Source organism: Oncorhynchus keta, chromosome 24 (genome assembly GCF_023373465.1).
Source record: "Oncorhynchus keta strain PuntledgeMale-10-30-2019 chromosome 24, Oket_V2, whole genome shotgun sequence".
Classification (NCBI taxonomy): Eukaryota; Metazoa; Chordata; class Actinopteri; order Salmoniformes; family Salmonidae; genus Oncorhynchus; species Oncorhynchus keta.
The window spans coordinates 33556326-33580175 of NC_068444.1; the positions used below are offsets into that span (position 1 = coordinate 33556326).

At 46.6% G+C, this 23850-nt stretch overlaps 1 protein-coding gene across 1 annotated transcript in view; it reads right to left on the minus strand.

Moving 5' to 3' along the window:
- Positions 1-491: 491 nt before the first annotated feature.
- pkd1b (polycystic kidney disease 1b) overlaps positions 492-23850 on the minus strand; it is a 28811-nt gene continuing 5452 nt past the window's right edge. Inside the window, exons 5-37 of the mRNA XM_052478433.1 lie at positions 20368-20645; positions 19469-20248; positions 19156-19287; positions 18852-18997; positions 18453-18589; positions 13420-16786; positions 13075-13381; positions 11463-11600; positions 11026-11311; positions 10692-10926; positions 10433-10583; positions 10201-10338; positions 9932-10076; positions 8923-9829; positions 8500-8752; positions 8048-8243; positions 7682-7849; positions 7365-7514; positions 7056-7266; positions 6732-6855; positions 6293-6445; positions 5853-6177; positions 5661-5766; positions 5211-5422; positions 4782-4984; positions 4329-4526; positions 3971-4107; positions 3661-3861; positions 3325-3499; positions 2894-3181; positions 2248-2382; positions 1803-2117; positions 492-1721 (exon numbers count right to left, since the gene is read on the minus strand). Coding sequence (XP_052334393.1) covers positions 882-1721; positions 1803-2117; positions 2248-2382; positions 2894-3181; positions 3325-3499; positions 3661-3861; positions 3971-4107; positions 4329-4526; positions 4782-4984; positions 5211-5422; positions 5661-5766; positions 5853-6177; positions 6293-6445; positions 6732-6855; positions 7056-7266; positions 7365-7514; positions 7682-7849; positions 8048-8243; positions 8500-8752; positions 8923-9829; positions 9932-10076; positions 10201-10338; positions 10433-10583; positions 10692-10926; positions 11026-11311; positions 11463-11600; positions 13075-13381; positions 13420-16786; positions 18453-18589; positions 18852-18997; positions 19156-19287; positions 19469-20248; positions 20368-20645 — 11537 coding nt within the window. The 3' untranslated portion in view covers positions 492-881. The remainder of the gene's footprint in view (positions 1722-1802; positions 2118-2247; positions 2383-2893; positions 3182-3324; positions 3500-3660; positions 3862-3970; positions 4108-4328; positions 4527-4781; positions 4985-5210; positions 5423-5660; positions 5767-5852; positions 6178-6292; positions 6446-6731; positions 6856-7055; positions 7267-7364; positions 7515-7681; positions 7850-8047; positions 8244-8499; positions 8753-8922; positions 9830-9931; positions 10077-10200; positions 10339-10432; positions 10584-10691; positions 10927-11025; positions 11312-11462; positions 11601-13074; positions 13382-13419; positions 16787-18452; positions 18590-18851; positions 18998-19155; positions 19288-19468; positions 20249-20367; positions 20646-23850) is intronic.

Genomic DNA, 23850 nt, shown 5'->3' on the forward strand with positions numbered 1-23850 from the left:
ACGAACGTGACCGGCATTGTGTTGCATGACAAAACAGCACATTATAGAGTGGCCTTTTGTCCCCAGCACAAGGTGCCCCTGTGTAATGATCATGCGGTTTTAATCAGCTTATTGATATGCCACACCCAGTTCACCAAGTCTGGTACCAACAGGACCATGAAAAGCTTCTACTCCCAAGCCATAAGACTGCTAAACAAAACTGCTCAATAGCTAATTAAATGGCTACCCGCTGCTGTTACTGTCTTATCTATCCTGTTGTGTAGTTACTTTAACCCTACCTATATGTACATACTGTAGCTAGCTCAATTACTTCATACCCCTGTATATCGACTCGGTACTGGTACTCTCTTTATATAGCCATGTTATTTTTACTCGTCATTGTTATTCGTTATTTACTGTATTTATTCCTCGTGTCATATGTTTTTGTTGAAAAAGGGTTCCGTGTAAGTAAGCATTTAACGGTTAGTCTACACCTGTTGTTTACAAAGCATGAGACAAATGAAATGTGATTTGTTTTGACATTTGAGGAAATTCACAACGTAAACAAATGACTTGTTGATTATTTAATGCGGTGTGTCACTACTTGTTACAGATAAGAGGATAATATAATCCACAGTTCTTGGAGATTACAAAATAATCCTCTATTTTAAATGTTTATTATACAGTAGATGCACAAGAAGTACAAGGTATACAACCTCAGCATACGTATGTAGAATACCTCATGCAGAAGCTCTAGTAAAGAGGTAGACAACAGTGGGAAAACCTGTCTCTTGAAGTAGTACTGCGCAATTCATAGCTGGAACCTTAGAGGTTCATACACTAGATACTGTATACCCACAGTAATAGGCTCTTTAATCTCTGTCTCAGTCCCTCTCTCAGTTTCAGTCTATGTCTGTCTCAGGCCCCTCTGAGATCCAGGCCCGTCTCTTCACAGGCACTCCCTCGCTGGCGCGTCTCCTGTCCCCCTCCTCACTACAGGGCCTGGCCTTCGTGTTGACCCCACTACCACCTCCACCAGGGGCCTGGGGGGGCCTCTGAGCTGCATCAGCTGAGTGAGAACTCCCTGAGTGCCAGGCTCGACGTCTAGGAAACTGCCTGGCTCCAGGACACCAGGAAGGCCCGGTGCCCAAGCCCAGGCCAGGGCTCCTTTGTGTGGGTTTGGTTGCCTCGGAGAGGTGAGTGTCCCTGGGTGGGTGTGGGTGAAGCTGGAGAACGACAGACTCGGAGTAGGAGCTGTGAACACGAGGGAGGGAAGGATTGGTGGAGGGAGGGCAGGAGAGAAGGGTAATGGGGTTTAAAGAAGGAGATAAGGAAGTGAGGGAGATGTGAGAATGAGGGGGTAGCAGAGCTGTCCTCCTGCCCATCGCCCCTCCACCTACTCCTCTTTCTTCACTTGTCTCTTCTCTTCTTCCAAGTCTCTGCGGCCTCCTCTTCCTCCTCCTGCTCTGCACCTCCTCGAGCTGGGTCTCCAGACCCTGAACGTCTGCAGTCAGCTGGTTGACGCGGTCGAAACGTGAAAGCAGACCGTTGACGCAAGACAGCAGGCGGTCCAGGTTGAGCTGAACGTCTAAACCCGGAGCGTCGGACATACCCGAGTCTTCGGAACCCAGGGAGAGGGCGGAGGACAGGGGATGGGGGGAGGAGAGGGTGGAGAGAAAGGATCCTTGGGATGATCTGGAGGGAGGCACCACCATGCCCTCAAACTTCACCCTGTGTCTGAACTGTGGAGAGAAGGGAGGGAGGGAGATTTCAGAAGTTTCAATTTGTGTTTAATCAAATGAATGAATGAGTTTCCTCCATACCTCCTTGGCCTTAATGAGTCCCATCCAGAGCTTCAGTCTTTTGATGAAGAACTCCACCATCTCGTAGTCCTGGGACTCCATGGCTGGCCTGTACATCTCAGCCTGCACAACCCTGTATGTGCGGAGCAGAACAGCTCCAGAGAGACGGGCCAGCAGCCAACCTCCCAGCGCCAGCAGAGAGAGGGCGTAGAGGGGTCCGAGGACAGGGTGAGCCCTGCTGAGCCTCTGCAGGACCAGGCGACCACGCAGCACAGACAGCACAGACACACCAGCCTGGTACACAGACAGGAACCCATCTACAGACCTGGAGAAGAGCTGAGACACAAACATATATGCATGAATAGGAAATGCATATTCCCATAGAGTGAGCTGTGTCTCGCATATTCCTGCAGAGAACCTTGGTTACATTACATAATCTTCCATTTCCTACCCTTCCATTTCCTACCATGTGTCCAGTGTGAGCGAAGAGCAGCAGCAGTAAGATCAATAGTAGAGCCACAGCAGCCATCTCTCTCCATGCCCGCTGAAGCACTCGACCAAACACCACCCACCTCCGCACGTACCTGAGAGTACCCACCATCTGAAACACACATTATTGCATTGTTGCATTTTTGCATTGTGTGTGGTAAAACTGGTGTTCCCCGGAAAGACTCCATTATTATGGTCTGGCACAAGATGTGGATTCCTAACCCATGGAGTTAGGAACTATTCATATAACGTCATTCTTTAGGAACTATTCAAATAACGTCATTCTTTAGGAACTATTCAAATAACGTCATTCTTTAGGAACTATTCAAATAACGTCATTCTTTAGGAACTATTCAAATAACGTCATTCTTTAGGAACTATTCAAATAACGTCATTCTTTAGGAACTATTCAAATAACGTCATTCTTTAGGAACTATTCAAATAACGTCATTCTTTAGGAACTATTCATATAACGTCATTCTTTAGGAACTATTCAAATAACGTCATTCTTTAGGAACTATTCAAATAACGTCATTCTTTAGGAACTATTCATATAACGTCATTCTTTAGGAACTATTCAAATAACGTCATTCTTTAGGAACTATCTTTAAGTTGTCCAGTACCTTGAGTACCAGCAGAGTGAGCAGTATGGCTGATATCTGTGTGGACCTCCTGGCCAGCAGGGCGGCGCTGTGGAACTCAGTGAAGGAGTCTGGTCTGGAGCGGTGCTGAGACAGACAGGAAGCAGCCTGGGACAGGAAGCAGAATCGCAGCGCGGCCATCGCCAGGGACAAAGAGGCGAGGAGGAACTGTAGCCAGCGCCAGCCCTGACGCACGTACTGGGCACGGTCAGTAGCCATGACCCATAGCTCCACCCCCAGAAAGAGGAGGGCAGAGAGGAGCAGAAGCACCTTGGGGGAGAAAGGTTTCAAAACCGAGTGGCCAACTGAGTATCTCAGAACGGAACCTATTGACGATATTACATTTTTGAAATCCCTAATGAATGGGAATAATAGTGTTGTTTTATACAAACAAATTGTTTATCAAATGTTACCATGAGTGCAATCTCCAGGTCTGGTCCTGAGGAGGATGGGGGGATGAGTAGAGGATGGATGGAGAGGGAGGAGATGAGTGTGTGTATCTGGGTCTTCTCTAGTAGAACAGACACACACACAAACAGACTCGTCTCTCTGTGGTACTGGGTGAAGTCAATGGACACAGCCTTTAACCTGAGAGATGAAGAGTACAAATAATCATGTAGGATCATTTGTGTGGAACTGGTGCGTGTCTGTGTGCGTATGTGTGTAAGTCACTGTGCTGTGGTCCAGTGTGTGCTGTGTAGAACAAAGAGAAGCTGGCGTATGTCTGTGTGCGTATGTGTGTAACTCACTGTGCTGTGGTCCAGTGTGTGCTGTGTAGAACAGAGAGAAGCTGGCGTGTGGTAAAACTGCTGTTCCCCAGAAAGACTCCATTATTATGGTCTGGAGTGTGTATACAGCATATCCGTGGTAACCCCACCAGGTGGAAGGCGGGGTTCTGATGGAGGTGTGGCACCAGGATTTTGTCCATCCACTGCCACGCCCCCTCCCACCTGAAACCAACACAGAGAGATACATGTGGACACAGCCCCCGCACACACACCAATACACAAATCAGTACAGGGTACATGCACACACACACATCACACACGCAGCCCTTACCCAGTGATGGTGTTGAGGTTGGTGGTCAGTGAGTGTTTGACGGCAGAGTGTAGCAGTCTTCCCTGGGTCTCCTGAACACTGTCCTGGTAGTTCACCATCAACACCACCAACAGGAACAACATGTGGCCCACACAGTGCTGGGGAGGGGGGAGAGAGGAGAGAAAATGAAAGAGAGAGTGAGTATACAGAGGGAATGAACAAGAGAGGAGAAGGGAAGATAAATCATTCAGATGCATGTTATTTTAATTCCAGTACAATACCAAATGGTACTAGGTTGTTAGGAACATAAACAGTGCACCACATATGTTCATTCCAGAGGTTACCATAAGGAGCTGTTTTTGTTTGTTTCCTGTTTCACCTTCATGAGGGATCGTAGCGCTCTCACTTTCCTGGCCTCCTCCTTGGCTTGCAGTAGGCCGAACCCACAAGGGGGGTGCACCTTGCCCCCCTGGTTGCCCCCCTCTCTCTTAATGACGGTCTCCTGCCCCAGCCGATCGTTCACCTCGGGGTCTACAGGCCTTAACACCACAGCATAGAACAAGGCCTGCACACACACCTGAGGAGAGGACAGTACCATTAGTTAATAAGGTTATAAGGTGCATACCTGTCTAGTCCCGCTTAGACTGAACAGATTTCAATAGATTCAAAGCCAGCAAATTACGTTTTACAATCACATGGGTCTACAGGAAATAGAGAAGCCATATGGTTGTGTATCTCTCTCTCTCTCTCTGGTACGGTGAAAACATTCATTGCTAACAATTTGTTGCATTAACTATTGAGCCTCCCCGTGTGTATGTCTCTATCTGCCTACCTTGAGAGGCTCCAGCAGCAGAGCGGAGGTGAGGAAGGCAGACAGGGCTGAGAGGAGCCACATCAGGACCACTGAGCTAGAGAAGTGACTCCCATAGAGGCCTACTACCGCCAGGCAGGCCCCCAGCAACAACACAACCAGGGGGTAAATGACTTGCAGTGCCCAGGGAGGTAGCAGCCAGCTGGGCTTGCCACGGGCCACACCTGGGTGGGGTGAAAAACATGGAGGAAACTATGCTCTATGATGTCTGAAAATATGATTGAGTTGTTTGATATGAATATTCAGATAGTTCAGAGGATTATTCGTGCAAAATAGACATCATTCATAGAAAGTTTTAAAGGGTGAAGTCTCGCATCCACATAGTAATACATTTGTCATAAAGAGGAGGGAATCGTAACAAAGTGTGGATAAGTCTGTGTAGTGGCTCACCTATGCGTGTGGTAGAGTCTGTGGAGTCAGGGGAGGGGCTGGGTAGGAAGGTACTGGCGATGGAGTAGACAGAGAGAGATGAGGAAGGCCTAAACAGCCCTGTCCCGTGCAGAGAGATGGGAGAGCAGGGGGGGTTGTGGATCTCTGTCCCATAGAGTGGTTTGTCCACACTCAGCTCAGACCAGCCACTGCAGGAGCTGCCCCGGCTCTGGCTAAAACCCACAGAGAGATGAGTAAGACTCAGAAGTAGTCCTTGCCAACAGGCAACAGTGCTATACAAATTACTAGGACTGGTTGTTCCCTGCTATCTAGTCCAGTCAGATCAACTCTGATCTCCACTGAAAGAGGGGAGGAGGAGGACTGTATATTCAGAGGATATACTGTAGACAGGGCCAGATACGGTATTTTCTGGGGTTTGGGTCTGAAGTGTACTGGTCAGGCAGGTCTTACCTGTGGGACAGAGAGGTGGTCCTGGGGGAGTAGCGGCCACTGTCTGATGTTGAGGGACTGTCGGACACTCCTGTGTCTGCTGCTATAGACCTCAACAGGTCCTCCTCTGAAACACCATGAGAGACAATCATTGTAAACGTATTCACACAGGAGTCATAGTAACACATATGGGACACACACAAACACACACACCAGACAGGGTAAGGACATTAGGTTGCAGGTTGTGTCCGTGGCTGTGGTCTGGATGCAGGCCAGACAGGGATCGGGATGGACCCACAGGTGCAGTAGAGGAGGGTGGGGGGTTGGAGATGAGAAATCGGGGTGAGGAGGGTGAGGCTAGGCATAGCTTTGTCAGGGCTTTCTTCCTCTTCAGCAGACGGGCATGACCCATGGATGATCCCAAGGGGTCAGAGGTTATTTCCCAGGAGGGCCACAGGGTCATGCCATCTCCTTCCTTCTCCACTCCCAGGTTAGTGGCATTCCAGAACTCAGCGTTGAATGCCTTGCTTCCCATCAGCTACGAGAGAAGAAAAAGATAGCTTTCCAGTTTACAACTTACACAGCGCTTTCTGGCTCTCTTGCGAATCTGTGTACGTGCATGCATTGACACGTGTGAGAGTTTGCACTCTTACAGAAGAGGGTGTGTCTCCACCCAGGCCTGGCAGATCAGGTCCTTCAGGCAAAGACAGGAAGGAGGAGCAGGAAAGATCTGATTGGCCGAGATGGACGCCCATCTCCACTGACTGACACACAGGGGATGGAGGCACTGACATATCCTCCGCTACCTGAAACACACACAGGGAAAGGGAAACCCAACCCAACATTTGTGGCTGAACCAAGCATCATCTCCGTCAAGGACTTTCCACATGACTCTGTTGATTTGGAAGCACTTTCCAAATCAACAGAGTCAATATACAATACACATTCACATTGACCTCTGATTGACTTCAGTTTTTTATTGACAGAAATGATAACAATGTGTGGTTTAATAGGCAGTCATAGGATTTTTTTGTTGTTGACGGGCAACAGGAAAAATGGATGGAGAAGGAGAGAGAGATGTAGGAGAGGTACCTGGCTGTGAGTCTTTCGCAACAGGAAGCAGAGGAGACACTGGAGAGGAAACACCAGGATGGCAATAGTCATCCCCACTGCAACCGTTTCCCAGGTTACAAGCAACCGGGCCGAAACCGGTACACTAAAACACAACACCCTTAAAATGGCTGATTCTTTCACTTAACAGAGTTAATTAGTCTCAGGCAAAACATCAATGTTGTTCAGCGCAGTGAGTTGTCCACAGTGCGAGATTGATTGAATCCCACCTGAGCACATTCACAAGAACCTTCTATTGTGTACACTATTGTCACCTGGAATGTTCTGGTTAGACTGCCATCTCACCTATGCCCCTCTGTGCCCACAGCCCCGTACCACAATGCCCCTAGTGCAAGGTAGAGGTGTAGCAGGAGGGCACACACCGTCACCCTCTGCCCCCGCATGAAGCGGCTGTGGGCGGGGCGTTCCCACAGAGAGAGCCACAGGTGGCGCTCCAGCATTCCAAACGCCAGCTGGGAGGAGAGAACACGTTGGAACTGAGACAGCTCCTCAGGACCTGAGAGATAGATGGAGAGAGAGAGAGAGAAATTTGTCTTGGAGGTGGTCATGCTTTCCCTGAGTGTAAAGACAGATACAGAGAGTTGTAGCACTTACAGGAGGCCAACATCTCCTTCTCCACTGTCCCTCCTCCCTTGTTCCTGTCGTTCTCCACAGACAGCCAGTCTTCTACCAGGAAGTAGAACAGGTGGTCTGTCTGAGGGTCCCACACCACCACATGCTGCACGTACCACGATGGGTCCAGACCTGGGAGACATACACACGAACAGGTATTGTTTTGTCAACCTGTTTGGAATCTTACTACCTGGAGCCTCGATCTCCTGCTTTCCTTGTGTTACAGTAGGCGAGTGAATACAAGACTACGAAGTCTTGCAATGCGAGACTACAGTAGTTACCTGTGTTGTCATGGTTACCTGTGTTGTCATGCCAGAGGCGTATCTTCCACACCTCTCCCAGGTTGCTGTCCGTCTCCAGGTGGAACAGGTCCAGACCACTTCGTTGGAACGCCCCCTCCCGCTGCAGGTGGCGTGAACCGCTTTTAGTCACCCCGTACAGACTGATGCCCACGTGGGCCGTCGTGCCTGATGGGAAGTACAAATGAACGTGAACTTTTTCACTTTGACACGATGCTTTCTCAGCCAGATGTTCTCTCTCTCCTACCCTCGTTCCCTCCCAGACGTTAGGACTGGCTCGGTGAGAACTGTCAGCAATACGACAGAAAAGAAGCGGATCTATTGCTTACACCTACCCAGTCGTCTAAGATCTGCCAGTGCCTTTACCTGCTCCTCGTCGCCAGCCTGTTTTGACCAGGACTCTGTAGCTGTAGCGTCCAGGTCGGCCACACAGTGGTACATGGCATAGTCTCAGGCTCTCCAGGTGGTCCAGTTTGTGGGCGATCAGACCCAGGAGGAAGTGGATCAGAACCAGGACAGCACACACAATCCCCACTACCACATTACGCATTGGACCACTGGACTGGGGTGGTGAGATGGAGGGGGACATGTAATACAAATGAGTAGAATCAGTAGGAGGTTTCAATTAAAAAACGGTGTTCCAAGGTGGGTGAACAGGTGGCCATATTGAATGTATGATCATGTCTCGGAATTCTGTGTCCCTCTACCTTTTCAGCATGTATGTGCATCTATCTAAGGCTGCTGACATGTATTTTCCCTGTATGTACTAATGAGCTATACCAATTCTTGTGTTAACCCGAGGAGTGTCCCAAACATACCGGTGGCAGTAGCACCACAGCATCTGGATGTACAAACAGACTGGCCCCGAACATGGTGAGGTGCTGGGTGAGGCAGTGTGCTGAGTGGAGGGTGCTGCCCTCCAGTGGCCGGAGGCCCTCAGCGCTCCAGCGCCTCTTCCTCAGGCTGTAGTACTGGCAAAGAGAGCTGAACACACACACTGAGGCCTGGACTGGAGCTCCACTCAGACTGGATGTCAGGTTCACAAAGAGAGATTGTACTGTGTTGTTAAGTCTAGGGACGAAGAGAAATAATAGGCAACAAGCTGCATTAGTAAATGACTGGCATGTCATCATACGCCATGTGTGAAAGAAAATCAGGCCTCAAAACATTCTGTCGGTGTAAAAGTGAACAACTTGTAAAAGGTTTTGGAAAACATAACTGTCTAGATACAGAACACTCACAGAGGAGAGAGGAAGATGGTGTCCTCCACGGATGACTGGCTGGAGAGGGAGAGGGCTAGCTCTCTGACTAGGGAATCATGGGAGGCAGGATGACCTGGCTGGGTGGCCACTGTGATTCTCACATGTCCTGAGCCCACCAGAGAAACTCCTGGAAGCAGGCTGAAGTTTAAGGAGATGTACAGTCCAGCATTGGGATCCATATTCTTCATTGCCCTCACTGTAAAATCCAGCCACCCTTCGGCTCGGAGTGTAAAGTTAACCATTGGGGCTCGTCCCTCGGCTCTGTCAATTCCACCAGATCTAGACCCAGACCCACTTCCACTAGCCCGATGCCCAGCGCCGATCCTTCCTACAGTATATATTAAGGGCAAAGTAACCCTGATAGATCTGTCAGTGTCCAGGTTAGCAATGGGTATGGGCTGTCCCTGGGGCGTGGTGAACTCCATGGCAGCCAGAGAAGTAGAAATAGGTGGGTTGGCTGCTGAGAAGAACTCAGACCCCCCTTCCAAACCCAGGAGAATCTGTACCACCTCAGATCCCTGGACCTGACGCTGGAGCTGGGCACTGAGAGAGGAGGGAATGAGGAACTGGCAGGGTGGATGTGCTGGGTATGACTCTGACTTGTCAGGGTTTAATTGCCATTTGTTGGACTGGTTTGATTGGCGGGTGTTGACCGAGGGGTCAGTGGTGCAGAGGAGTTCCGAGGGGTTTCCGTGGTAACCAACGGCACTGATCTGTGGAGCAGAGAGAGAGAGGGGTTCCTCGTCGCGTGGCCGCGAGCGCATCAGAATACGCATGAGAGCCCTGGCATGGTCCAGGGCTGACACTGCAGTTTCAGATACATTAGAGTGAGTGTGAGGACCAGAGGAGACGAGCTTGGACTTGGACACAGCAGCCAACGAATTGCCTGGAGAGAAATAACCGTTTTTGGTCAAAAATCTTGGACTAATACCTGTCGTTGCTCTGTGAGCATGTATCCGTCGATCCCACTCAGAAATTGGTACCGTACCTATCACATGGAGGATATTTCTGCCCGTGTCTATGGCTGTGTCATCTCCTAGTCCCATCTGCTCTTCCATAACCCTGATCATTCTCCCCACAGAATCTAGAACATTCTCCTGACAGCCCTCACACACCACCTCACTTGGGACTGCCTGCAAGAGACAACACACAGGGGCATTCAGGCGTCGAGGACAAATTTGTATCATTTGTGGGTCTTTTTGCCAGGCTTTTATTGGCACAAACTCTGTCTGAGTAGACTATGGCCAGGTTACCTACAGTGGACTGGGCCAGGGCTAAGCTGATCTGGGCTGCATCCTGTAGAGAGTACACAGACAGAGAGGCCAGCGCCTGTGTCACATTCCCCCTGATCTCCCTCCTGTCCCTGAGATCCTCCTCACTCAAAGTCAGATCCACCTGTGACCGAGAGGAGAGAGATAGACAGGTAAAGGAAAGATAATGTTAAGGGGAAGAGAGACACAGCCAGGTAAAGACAAAAGTAATTTCATACCTGATTGAGCTGGCTGGTGAGGGCGATGGAATAGGGAATGAGCTGCTGTGGGTTACCCTGTTGAAGTAAACCCGATAGTTCGGTTTGGCTCTTGTTCCTCAGCCACTCTGTGATCCTATCTCCAGCCACAGGTCTCAGCACTGTTATAGTTCTGAAAAAACAAAAGCATCCATAAATTGTCTTTTCACAACCTCCATAGGTCTCTTGAGGTCGGAACCTCTTCCCTGCATTCTCAGTTTTAAACTCATCTCCAGTTCACCTGTTAAGTGCTGTGACCTTTGACCCCAGGTGGTCCTCTACCTGCAGGATCACAGAGATGATTGACCGGTCCTTCTCTGGCCCCACCTCCCCCAGAGGCACCAGGCTGCCAAATGTATGCTGCGTACCCCTGTAGAGGGTGAGAAGGGGACAGGCTTGGCCCCAGCCTGGGCATGACGATGCCACCTGGAGAATATAGATAATCTGGGGGGACTCACTATCCTCATCCAGCCAACCTATGGAGTAGATACAGAACATCTGGTACACCATGGTAAAACATGGCAAAGACACCAAAAGAAGATGTGATTGTATCTTTGAGTCTTTGTTTCTATTACCTGAGCAGTTGTATGTTACCACAGTCTCCAGCAGGTGTATGTTCTCCCCAGGGCCTGGAGTAAGAGTACACACCCCTCCATGGGGTGGAGGGTTGGGCAGGAGGGTCAGGCTAGCAAACCCCCATCTTCCCCGAGCAGAGTGGGTAACATTTAGGGTGAAGGTATAGTTACACCCCTCCTGCAGCACCCCCGGTCGGACCACCAGTTCAGGAGAGAGACTGCCCGTAGTGGTCACCTTGTTCAGGTCAAGGATCACGCCGTTCTGATCCTTTTCGCTCCATTTGTACTGTGAAAAGAGAAAGACCATACATCAACTTTCCGCCATAAGTCCTACAGAAAGCAGCCATGACAGCTGATGGTGCCTCATTTTATTTAATTTGTCACAAACGGTAAATGTTGTTTAGGTCAGCAAATTAGCTACGTAGAGGGGAACTTACCTGAACACGGCTGCCACACTTGTCACAACGACCAGAGAGCACAATGGGGCGACTCTGGCTGACACGGAAAGAAGAGAGACGACTGCAGGAAACACACTCCACACTTACAGGAAGCACTGCAACTTTAGATACCGCCACCTAGAGGAATGGAGGAGTATTTGACATGTATATCCTCTCAAATAAACATAACACAACCACACTGAAACTGAAAAGTTTATATGGTCATTTTGAACACTAGCGGGTGCATGGTATTGTTATTTCTGGCTCATTAACATATTTTGAGGCCTGCCTTGTAAGAGGCTATATTTGTTGCACCCATTAGTGAGAATGCTGTACCAGTTTAACTGGTATGTGGTAGTAGTGCCCCATCAATTATAAATGTATAGGGGACAGATTGGAGAGGCAGCTAGTCTTAAGCTTTTAATGGTTGAGCATTTGTCTGTTTTGCCCTGCAGTCACATCCAGTTTGGAAACCTTTGTTAAAGGCCCAGTGCAGTCAAACATTTAGTTTTTCTTCTGTTTTATATATATTTTCACACTATGAGGTTGGAATAATGCAGTGAAAAAGCTCTTGTAGTTTAAGAGCTGTTTGAAAGGACCGGCTGAAATTTCAGCCTGTTTTTGTGGGATGATATCACCAGTTGGTAAATTAGTTAATAGACCAATAAGAAAGAGCGTTCCAAACCTCTCTGCCAATAAAAGCTAGTTTTCCCCTCCCCACTCAGACCACTCCCAGACAGTCCCAGCAAAATTCTTGCTTGAGAAATTGCTCTTTGCTAAGAAGCTATTTTTCTATTTTTGTGTCTTTTCACCATTTTATTTGAAAACAATCACAGTTAGGTACTTAACTGTTACCCAGAAATGATTTGATATTGAGATAGAAAAATACCATTAAGGCCTCTACAAGTGCAAGTTATATAAAACACCAAATATTAATTGATATGCTGTCTGCTGTAATGTGTAAAACAGTAAAATCCTGTAAAATACAAACACAATCTCCCTTCAATGAATTTAATTCATTCATCCATCCGTTCATTCATTCATTACGATGACAGTAGCATTTGCTTTTTACAGTAGAGTACGTCAATTATACGGTATTTTACTGTGCGTCATTACACAGTACTTGCTTTGATACTGCATTTAGATTACAGTAGTTGTACTGCAATATGAAAAACAGTAACTTACCTACCACTAGCTGCCTGTAAGTTACTGTCAAATTCACAGCAACCCATTTACAGAGCATGGTTTGCTGAACCACCTTCGTTGCATCAAGATATTGTGGTGTGTAGAGATAATGTGGGACTCACTGACTGTGTAGTAGAGATAGGTCTCCTCCCTTCCTTTTGGACAGTGAGGGTGAAGAGGTAGAGCTTGTCTGGCTGTAGCTTCCTGCTGGGGACAGTCAACCTGCTGCTGTCATACCCTACAAGCTGATCCTGGTCCTGGGACGACCACCCAGTAGAGTTCTACAGGCAGAAACGGACACCATTGGTACAATTAGGAGAAAACATCCAGGTGAGACAGCAATATAAGTTAACATAAATGTAAGTGAACAATCTCGACCTAAATAGTAGAAAGGCAATGAAGGGTTCCTAATTCTGATTTAAATGACCTCAGTGATGAATTCCCAGTGGTAGTTCAGCTCCCCTTCCTCTCCGTCAGGATCATGGGACTCTGACCCATCCAGGATCAGGTCACTGTGGCTTGACACCAGTCTATGCGATCCCCCCCTGATGATGGGTACCAGGGAACTGTGAACCACAGAGAGCCTGGACGTCCTGTACAGACGTAGAGGGGTTCCCTGGAGAGAGACAGTGAACCCCAGGCAGTACTGGCCCACCTCCAGGGCCTGCTTAGGGAGGGACAACAGTGGTGTAGTCACACCCACCAGGTTAATCAGGGTTACTGGATGTCCACTGCTGTCCTGGATTGCTGGGTGCCCACTGCTTTGGGTTACCAGAGTGTCGTCAGTCTTGTCAGCTCCACAGCCACTCCCCTAAACACTTCCCATAGGTACATGGTCTTGTATGCGGTGCAGCCTTTGATGTCTACGCTTGCTTCAAAGTAGCTGGATCTAGACTTGACGATTGTGGATTGGCCCTGGACTAAAGTGACCTGAGGGAGTGAGCACTGGAGTTCTCTCACCTCAGTGAGCAGTTGTGTGGAGACCTGGCTGATGTTATTGAAGGCTGTGACTTGAACAATATATTTTCCAGCAGTGAGATATGTGTGATCCACTGTATTGGATTTTGTGACGACAACTCCTTCACTTGAGTCTCCAAAGCCCCATTGAAACCTCAAATTGCTGCCACCATCTGCTGTGACTGAGAATCTGACACTATAGCCTCTAAAGTTTTCTGTAGAATCACAAACAATCGTGACCTCCCTCACAGGCAACTGAACAATAGCTGTCTCATTCAGGGTTTCAGAGCAGAAGCCATTACTGGCCATCACACCCACAGACAACAAACCACTTCCGGGTGAGGTATATATCACTTCCTGTCCAATGACCTGTAAGGGCTGGAACCCTTCTAATTGGATCGTCCAGGTGTAATCGGTTGGAGAACCACTCGTGACAATTGCTTGGAAAGGGACCTCCTTTAGAGCTTCTAGAGCAGTGGAACAGCAGTTGACCAGTCGTAGGCCTCCGATCCTCTCAACCACCTGGACGGTCAATGACACCTGGGAGTTGCTCACCTTGTTCCAGGCTCGGGCTGTGACAGAGTGAGACCCAACTGGGAGGGTGGAGGTGGTGAAGCTTACCTCAACAAGGTCATATGATGGCTCAACTTCATCAAAGGCTAAAGAGAAGCTGACATTGGTTCCTTTGGAAACGAATGGTGTAAAAGCAATATGATCTTCAGCGCAGACCGTAGACCTGCTAAGGTTTAGAGTCAAGCCCTGAATAGCATCCTGGATGGTGACTCTGTGTGAGACTGCCTGCCAGCTAATACAATTAGAGACGTTCAGAGAGACATTATAGACCCCTACATCTGTAAAGGTATAGATAACTGACTGATTGTTGTCCAAAACCACAGCACCTCCAGTACACTCAACAACTTTCCACTCCCAGTGCTGATCATTCCCTTTATTGACATATCCATAGAGTGCAACTTGAGTATTGGACGTTATAAAGAATGGATGTGTCTTGCCACCTACCTGAAAGTCTGCCTCTCTAACCTCCTCCTGAACTGTGAAATGTTTGGTGGCGTTGCTTGAACTGAGAACATTCTGGACCGACACACTGACAGAACAAGAACCCAGAGTCTCAAACATGTAAAGAAGAAAAGGAACATCAGTCTGTAAGGGTGAAAGGTCTGAGTTCACATTCCAGAGATACTGAAGGTCAGATCCAGTCTCCACAGTTACAGAGATGTTGGTATACTTCTCTAATGGTATGGTGTCTCTAGCTGTAGACATTCTAGCCCCTGAAACTCGCTCTACTGCCTTTAGAGAAATACGGCTGGTCGTCTTACCAAGTCCGTTGGAAGCTGTCAACTCAACAGATATATTACCTGGAGTTTCAGTGAACCACACAAAATGCTCACCAACACTGCCAGTTTGGGTCACACCTCTCTGGTTGGCTAGCCAATGGTAAGTGACATTGGAGCCATGTGTTACTGACGCAGTGAGCAAGACATTCTCTCTGGTTGGTATGTAGCTCATGGATGTCAGGCTCAGACTTGAGAATTGAAGCCCTTGTATTCTCTCTAAAACTATAATCAAAATGGCTGCCTCCTGTTGGCTCACCAGGTTCTGGGCTGTGACTTTGACCTGATACACACCTGCTTTAAGAAACACATACTGAAAGTGAGACGTCCCAAGCTCAGTGGTGGTATCAGGGCCATCCACTGACCAGTAGAAATTGACATTACCTGAAACATTGCCAACTGCTGTTATGACAGTCTTTTCTCCTACTACCGCAAATGGCTGGCTGATTTTCAGCTCCAGGTCTGACACAGGAAGCAGTACGTTCACTTCCAGGTTAACAGAATCCAGGCTAACTGCATTAGAAGCTGTGGCCTTGACTGTAAACCTACCAGCGGAAGTAAAGACATGGGAAACATTTAGACTCTTTGCCAGTGGTGAGCCGTCACCAAAGTCCCACTGCACAGAAACATTGGTCCCAGGGCAACTCTTGACCCAAAGTGTCATCTTCTCATTGACAGTCAGTGTGTTGCTTTGACTGCTATGTGCTATGGATGGTTTACTCACAGGCTTCTGCACAGCAACAGTGGCTTTGGCTATGCTCTGGCTGACTTTGTTACTTACCATCACTGAAACATCCTGGATCCCTTCCTCCTTATACACAAAGCAATGGTGAGCCAGTCCTCTTATAGGAGAGCTGTTGGATGAATGATTGAGCCACAGAAACTGATATCCAGTGGGCTGTCTTTTGGGGGCAGCAACTGCATTAAAACACACCTCTTTTCCTACTGCCACAGCATCCTGTGATGGGTGGATGGTTAACCCGGTAATGGGGGCCTCAATGCAAACGTTGGCATCATAAAAGACATATCCTACTATACTGAGAACAGTTATGTTAACGTTATAAACCCCAGAGTTTGAATAAGTGTGAGTAACAACAGACTTTCCCTTCTGTACTGACAAAGGTGATCCATCCCCGAAATTCCAATGGAAAGTCAGCATGGAAACATTCCCATTCACCAGTGCTTGGAGCGGTATCTCTTTCTCTGTCTCGGAACACTCCGATGGCAGAATTCCACTGATGGCCAACCTGTAGACTTCCAGACGGATGGACTGGCTAGCCTGGCTGACTGTGTTAGACACGGTCACTTTGACTGTGTAACTCCCTGGGGACTCGTAGACATGGGATGCAGAGTTGTCTGTGATGTTTTTATGTCCAGACCCATCACCAAAGTCCCAGTCCCAGTGAAGACTGGAACCTGAAGCCACTTTGCCCTTGATTTCAGTTGCAGACTTCAGTTCACTGGGTCCACTACAGCTCAACTGGAGTCCAGATACCTTCTCCACCACTGCCACGGCCACCCAGGCTGTCAGTGCAGTCAAGGTGTTGTTAGCGCACACAGTCATGTTATAAACCCCAGTGGTCCGAGCAACATGGCTAATTTCGCCGTGGAATCCTTGGATTTCCTTTGAACCGTCCCCAAAGTTCCAAGTGTACAGGATTCCGTAGTGAGATGGGTATGAAGAGGCTTCAAGAAGAAAGGTCTGGTTGACCAGGGGAACCGGAGGAGATGGGGAGATGAGTATACGAGTCAATGGAGGCCGTACCTTCAGTGATATGGCCCCCTTGATGCTGTCGTATTGGTTGTAGACCTGTACAGTCAGTGTGTAGTCATCTGTATGAGTGAGAGACAGAGTGATACACAGTATTTAGACGGCTTTCTTTTTTCTGCGTTTTGTTGCGTCACAGCCTTATTCGAAAATGTATTTAATTAAACAATTTCCTCAGAAAATCTACACACAATACCCCATAATGACAAAGCAAAAACAGGTTTGTAGAAATGTTTGCAAATGTTACATAAAAAATACAAAAAAGATTTACATAATTATTCAGACCCTTTGCTATGAGACTCAAAATTGAGCTCAGGTGCATCCTGTTTCCATTGATCATCCTTGAGATGTTTCTACAACTTGATTGGAGTCCACCTGTGGTAAATTCAATTGATTGGACATGATTTGGAAAGGCACACACCTGTCTATATAAGGTCCCACAGTTGACAGTGCATGTCAGAGCAAAAACCAAGCAATGAGATTGGAGGAATTGTCCATAGAGCTCCGAGACAGGACTTTGTTGAGGTACAGATCTGGGAAAGGGTACCAAAACATTTCTGCAGCATTGAAGGTCCCCAAGAACACAGTGGCCTCCATCATTCTTAAATGGAAGAAGTTTGGAACCACCAAGACTCTTCCTTGAGCTAGCCGCCAAACCGATCAATCAGGGGGAAAAGGGCCTTGGTCAGGAAGGTGACCAAGAACCCCATGGTCACTCTGACAGAGCTCAAGATTTCCTCTGTGGAGATGGCAGAACCTTCCAGAAGGACAAAAATCTCTGCAGCACCAGTTAGGCCTTTATGGTAAAGTGGCCAGAACGAAGCCGCTCCTCAGTAAAAATCACAAACTCTGCTTGGAGTTTATCAAAAGGCACCGAAAGACTCTCAAACAATGACAAACAAGTTTCTCTGGTCTGATGAAACCAAGACTGAACTCTTTGGCCTGAGTGCAAAGCGTCACGTCTGGAGGAAATCTGGCACCATCCGTACGGTGAAGCATGGTGGTGGCAGCATCATGCTGTGGGGATATTTTTCAGTAGCAGGGACTGGGAGACTAGTCAGGATCGTGGCAATGATGAACGGAGCAAAGTACAGAGATCCTTGATGAAAAGCTGCTCCAGAGCACTCAGGACCTCAGACTGGGACGAAGGTTCACCTTCCAACAGGACAATGACCCTAAGCACACAGCCAAGACAACGCAGGAGTGGCTTCATGAGAAGTCTCGGAATGTCCTTGAGTGGCCCAAATAGCCATGCAGCAACACTCCCCATCCAACCTGACAGAGCTTGAGAGGATCTGCAGAGAAGAATGAGAGAAACTCCCCAAATACAGGTGTCAAGCTTGTAGCGTCATACCCAAGAAGACTCAAGGCTGTAATCACTGCCAAAGGTGCTTCAACAAAGAACTGAGTAAGGGGTCTGACTACTTATGTAAATGTGATATTTCTGTTTTCTTATATAAATTATAAAAGACTAAAAAAATGTTTTTGCTTTGTCATTATGGGGTATTGTGTGTAGATTGACGAGGGGGAAAATTACATTTAATCCATTTTAAAATAAGGCTGTTACCTAACAAAAGGTGGAAAAATTCAAGGGCTCAGAATATTTCAGAAGGCACTGTAGATTAATGGAGACATACCCTATTGTATTGAATGGAAAGAGGAGTGATATGCAAGCATCTATACTATTAGAATGAATTCCAATAATTTACACATTGGTAGAGGTATGTTTACCTGGCTGTAGGTAGACGTGGCTCACAGAGTCTTGCACATACACCTGTCTCACTCCTCGCTCCACTGGCCTGTCCTGGGACTCAAACAGGGCAGGAAAGGTGTGGTTTTCCTGGGCACTGCCATCCCCAAAAGACCACCTACAGGAAATAATATTCAATAGCTTAGGGTTTTTAAAAGTCTCATCTGAAAGATGGCACCCTTATGTAGGGCAATGTCCCCTTCACTGCCCTGGGGCAATGGGATCTCCTTACACCAGAGGGAAGAGTGTCCCGTACTGGACCTCCAACACCACTTCCAGCAGTAGTTAATGAGAAAATATGGAGTAAACAGATATGCTACCCTCATTGTTGTAATATCACTCCAAGCGAATACTTCTGCGAAACAGAAAATGACCCTAACCTGAAAGTGACGCCTAGGGAGACATCAACTTTGACCCTGAAAGTGTAGAAACGCAGTGAGGCCACAGCGATAACCTCCTTGACAGAGAGGAATTCTGGGTCGGCCAGAGGTGTCATGGTGTCAGCAGTCAGAGTGACCTCTAGAGTCTGGGAGCTCACAGGGTTGGCTGCAGTCACCTGGAGGAACAGAGACAAGTTATTAGTGAGGCTCTATGGGCACTTTACTCTGTTATATCGGTATTATATTTAAAAAACAAGGTTGGTTTATCTTAATATGAATTATATGAAATGGATGAGCTTAGTACCTTCAGTTTGTACTCGGCTGGCTTCTTGAACATCACACTATAGGTGTCTCCCTCATAGGAAAACTTATCCAGCTTGTCAATCACCCAGGTGTACTTTACTGAGGAACCAGTCTCCGCCATGGCTGTAAATGCCTTAGAAAAAACAGGGAACGGTGACAATGTATAATTTCAGTACAGTAGCAGGGACGTGATCAGCAGAACAAATAAATAAAAGAAAATCAGATTATTTTCAAAGATGCACAAAGAAAACACAGATTTTCAAATAAATACTATAAAATACAATACAACAATACAACTAGTCGGGCTAACTCACCTGTGACAAGTCCACCAGCATCCTCAGATGTCCATGTGGCTCTACACTGAGCCCAGCCACCGGCTCATAGACACACACCTGTACACAGGTACTCTGTTCACTCACTCCATTCACAGCACTGATGTTTAGAGAGTGGACGCCCACTGAGGGTAGCACCAGGGACATGTGGGAGAACCAGCTGTCAGGGGAGTCTCTCTCACAACCAGGCCAGGAGTCAGGTAATTCTCCTGGGCAGGACGGGAGGAAGGGGACCCCTGTCTGGAGCACCGGAGCCAACCAGGAGCTGGTGGCCCCTTTTCCAGAGAATATTTTAACCACAATCAGTATAGGATTGTCAATCAATACATGGATCTGGTTGTCTCCATCAGGCAGAGGATGGATCATACAAAGGCCAGAAATGTGACTTTTTGCTGGGGCAGGAGCTGAGGTTTCAGGGGTCATACTTATGGGCGTACTGATGTTCCCAATGTGAGTGAAGCCACTAAGTTCACTCTGGCCCGAACTTGAAATATAGCCATGCCCATGCAGTGTGTCGACGTACAGCACCCGTAGGTCGCACACCACCCCGTCCACCCACTGCCCTCCATCCGGCTGGGACGAGATGCCCCCCTCCCACCAGCCCCCCCACTCCGCCCCTTGCAGGGAGAGGTAGCTTTGTCGCCAGGGGGAGGAGGATGAGGAGGCGTTGTCGCGGCAACTCAGGAAGGTTCCAGGTCTCCCGGTGTGTTGGATGGACAGAATGTCATCTGGGTAAACACTGATCTCCCTCTCTGGCAGGATCTGACAGAGAGAGAATGAAGCATAGTTATTTGAATTTCATTGATTCGACTTATCCAAAGCATAAAGCATGTAAATAAGAACTGTACATAAGAAACTCTCTGAAAATAAGAACGTCTCACACATACACTAATATGAGCAGGCTCTGAGCAAGGAGCCACTCTCATGGGCAGGTCTGCCACCAGGTGGTAGAAGGGGGGTATGTCAGGGTATCTGGGGGGCAGGGGGTAGCTGCGCTCCCCTGTAGAGGGGGACTGGTTGTAGGGACTGCAGGGGCTGGTGACAGGGACACAGGCCTCCAACAGGTGGCACCAGTACTGTCCCAGGGCACAGCCTCCCGTAGTGTTACACAGAGGGGTGATAGAGCAACAACTGAACGGGTTCAGGAGAGAACTGCAACCTGCATAGAAAAAGAGATGGATAAGGGAAAGATATGGAAGAGAGAGAGAGAACAAAAGAGAGAGAAAGAAAGAAAGAAAGAAAGAAAGAAAGAAAGAAAGAAAGAAAGAAAGAAAGAAAGAAAGAAAGAGAATGAGAGAGAGAGAAAGAAAGAAAGACAACGAGAGAGAGAAATGAGAGAGAGAGAAAGAAAGACAACGAGAGAGAGAAAGAAAGACAACGAGAGAGACAGAGAAAGAAAGACAATGAGAGAGAGCGAGAGAAATGAGAGTGAGTACCAGTTATGTATACTGAAAGATCGATCATCATACATCAGGGAAACACAAAAACAAACAGGAATGAATCAGCACAAACGCACACAGGGCAAGTCTTCCAATACAACAACATCTTTATGAATAACCTGCGGTGGTGTTTCTTTCTTCCTTTTTTCTTATTAACCCATCCCCTCTTCGGAGGACACAAATCCTTTTTGTTTTTACAGCTTTTCTGCAATACATACATACATACATGTACATTTTACATATACCAGAATAAATGATCTAGTGAGTCTGTCTCTTCACAGAAAAATGTACAGAGCTGAGAGTGTTGTATGCCCCATATTATATAGCCTTCAGTTGGTGGCAAGACTTTTGTATAATAATTCAAATTTAAAAAACTTGAAGTGGTGCTTAAAAAGGGTTGTTTTGTGTATCAGTTCATAGACCACGTGCCATTGAATCAGTAAATCGAAAATCTCTTCCATTTTTTTTGCAACCTGTATGGCACAGCTGTAAATATTTTTGTTCTCAAGTTAAACTTTACATTTCTAGTTATGCCAATTCTTTTCAGCCTGTTTGTATTTTTAATATATGTCAGACAAACAAGTTCCCTACCTTCTCCCTCTTCCACTTGTCTCCTCCATTTTGTGGCAATGCTGCAATCAGTTGGTTTTAAGTTTGGACTGAGCAGACATTCCCATATAGTTTCAATAGCTTCATATGTGACATAACTCCACCGTTTCTATTCATAATATCAGTAATAAATATACTTTTTTTAAATTGAAAAAAATCCATAAAGAATGTTTTGTTTTTAAATGAATGAGTAAATTTGAGTTTAAACATAATATTTGTTGTAATACGTGCTCTATCTTTTCTGGAGGATAAAACTGAAATTGGAACCGGCTTTGTAAGGCTTGTTTGAGAAAGGGAAGATACTTTAAACAACATGTCATTTTCAATTAGTTGAAAATGAGAAGTTGTGATCTGCATAAAGGCAAAAATAAAAATGTTGAACAAGGGATGAGCCTTTCGTAATGATCTACAGGACCATTTTGGTGTATCACTTATGTACAGTGAGAGGTTTAAAGCTTTAATATGTAAAGCTTTAAACTCAAATATAAATAGGCACTTTTAATGTTGTCGGGCTTAGCATTCGAAATAAAATGAAATATTTTTTGCTCATATGATTTAAAAAAACGAGTTGTCTGGAGTAGACAGCGCCATTAGTAAGTAAGTAAACTGTGATAAAACCAAAGTGTTAATCAATGTGATTTTTCCATAAACAACAAGTATGTACCTCTCCATGGGAAAAGAATCGTATCTGTTTTTGCTAACTTTCAATTGAAATTGATTGTGGTCAATTCATTTCTATTTTTTGAGATGTGAATACAAAGTACGTCTACTTCACCATCCGCCCATTTTATTGGTAAACTACAAGGTTATGTAAACACTGTGTTTTTTAACGATCCAATACGTAATATGGTACACTTGTCATAATTACATTTGAGTCCAGAGAGGCTAGAAAAGTGATCAAGATCTTTAACGAGATTGTGCAGGGATCCAGATTGTGGTCTTAAGAAAAAAACTTGAGTCATCGGCATACATTGACACTTTAGCTTTTATCCCTTGTTTTTATTTCTGTGTTCTTGCAAGTGGCTGACTGTACAAATCCTCACTTATCAGGATCTGCAATTTGGCAGTACGCCCAGACCTTGTTTTGAGAAAGAAATGAAAGATATCTCCGTTTCAAGGTCTCAGCTTAGAGAGAAGAAGCCTTGTGAGGTGTTGGTCTGTCACATGTTATGAAACAGTATTCGTCAGTCAAAAGAATGAAACAAAACAGCAATGATTAATTAATTATGCTAAATCATGCAAATATAACTTGTATATTTGACAACTGCTGGGTCTGTCCAAAGGGAGCTTCTGATTGACATGTGTACTATGGTGCTTTGAGTTGGTTGGAACCTCTCCGGCGCTGACACACTCTGACCATTATTTGCATTGTTTGTTTCTATGTTTTGTTTGGTCAGGGTGTGATATGAGTGGGCATTCTATGTTGTATGTCTAGTTTGTCTATTTCTATGTGTTTTGGCCTGATATGGCTCTCAATCAGTGGCAGGTGTTTGTCGTTGTCTCTGATTGGGAACCATATTTAGGTAGCCTGTTTTGTATTGTGGTTGGTGGATTATTGTCTATGTGATGTTGCATGTTGGCATTCTGTTTCTATAGCGGTCACGTTCGTCTGGTTAGTTTGTTTTAGTGTATTTTGTGTTTTTTTCCGTCTTCATTAAATCATGCATTCACACCACGCTGCGCTTTGGTCCGCTTCTTACGACGATCGTGACAAGCGCGCTGACAATAAACAATGATTAATTTAAGATTGACTTTGAGTGTCCCTGTGTAAGATTTTTTGCACAACAATATGGCGTCACGAAATGTTTGCTAATTTATAAAAATAGGAAAAAAATCGGAACTATCACATTTACATAAGTATTCAGATCCTTTACTCAGTACTTTGTTGAATTACCTTTGGCAAAGATTACAGCCTTCAGTCTTCTTGGGTATGACGCTACAAGTTTGGCTCACCTATATTTGGGGAGTTGCTCTCATTCATCTCTGCAGATCCTCTCAAGCTTTGTCAGGTTGGATGGGGAGCAATGCTGCACAGCTATTTTCAGGTCTCCAGAGATGTTCGATCAGGTTCAAGTCCGGGCTCTGGCTGGGCCACTCAAGGACATTCAGAGACCTGTCCCGAAGCCACTCCTGCCTTGTCTTGGCTGTGAGCTTAGTGTCGTTGTCACCACAGTCTGAGGTCGTGAGCACTCTGGAGCAGGTTCTCTCTGTACTTTGCTCTCTTCATCTTTACCTCAATCCTGACTTGTCTCCCAGTCCCTGCCGCTGAAAAACATCCCCACAGCATAATGCTGCCACCACCATGCTTCACCGTAA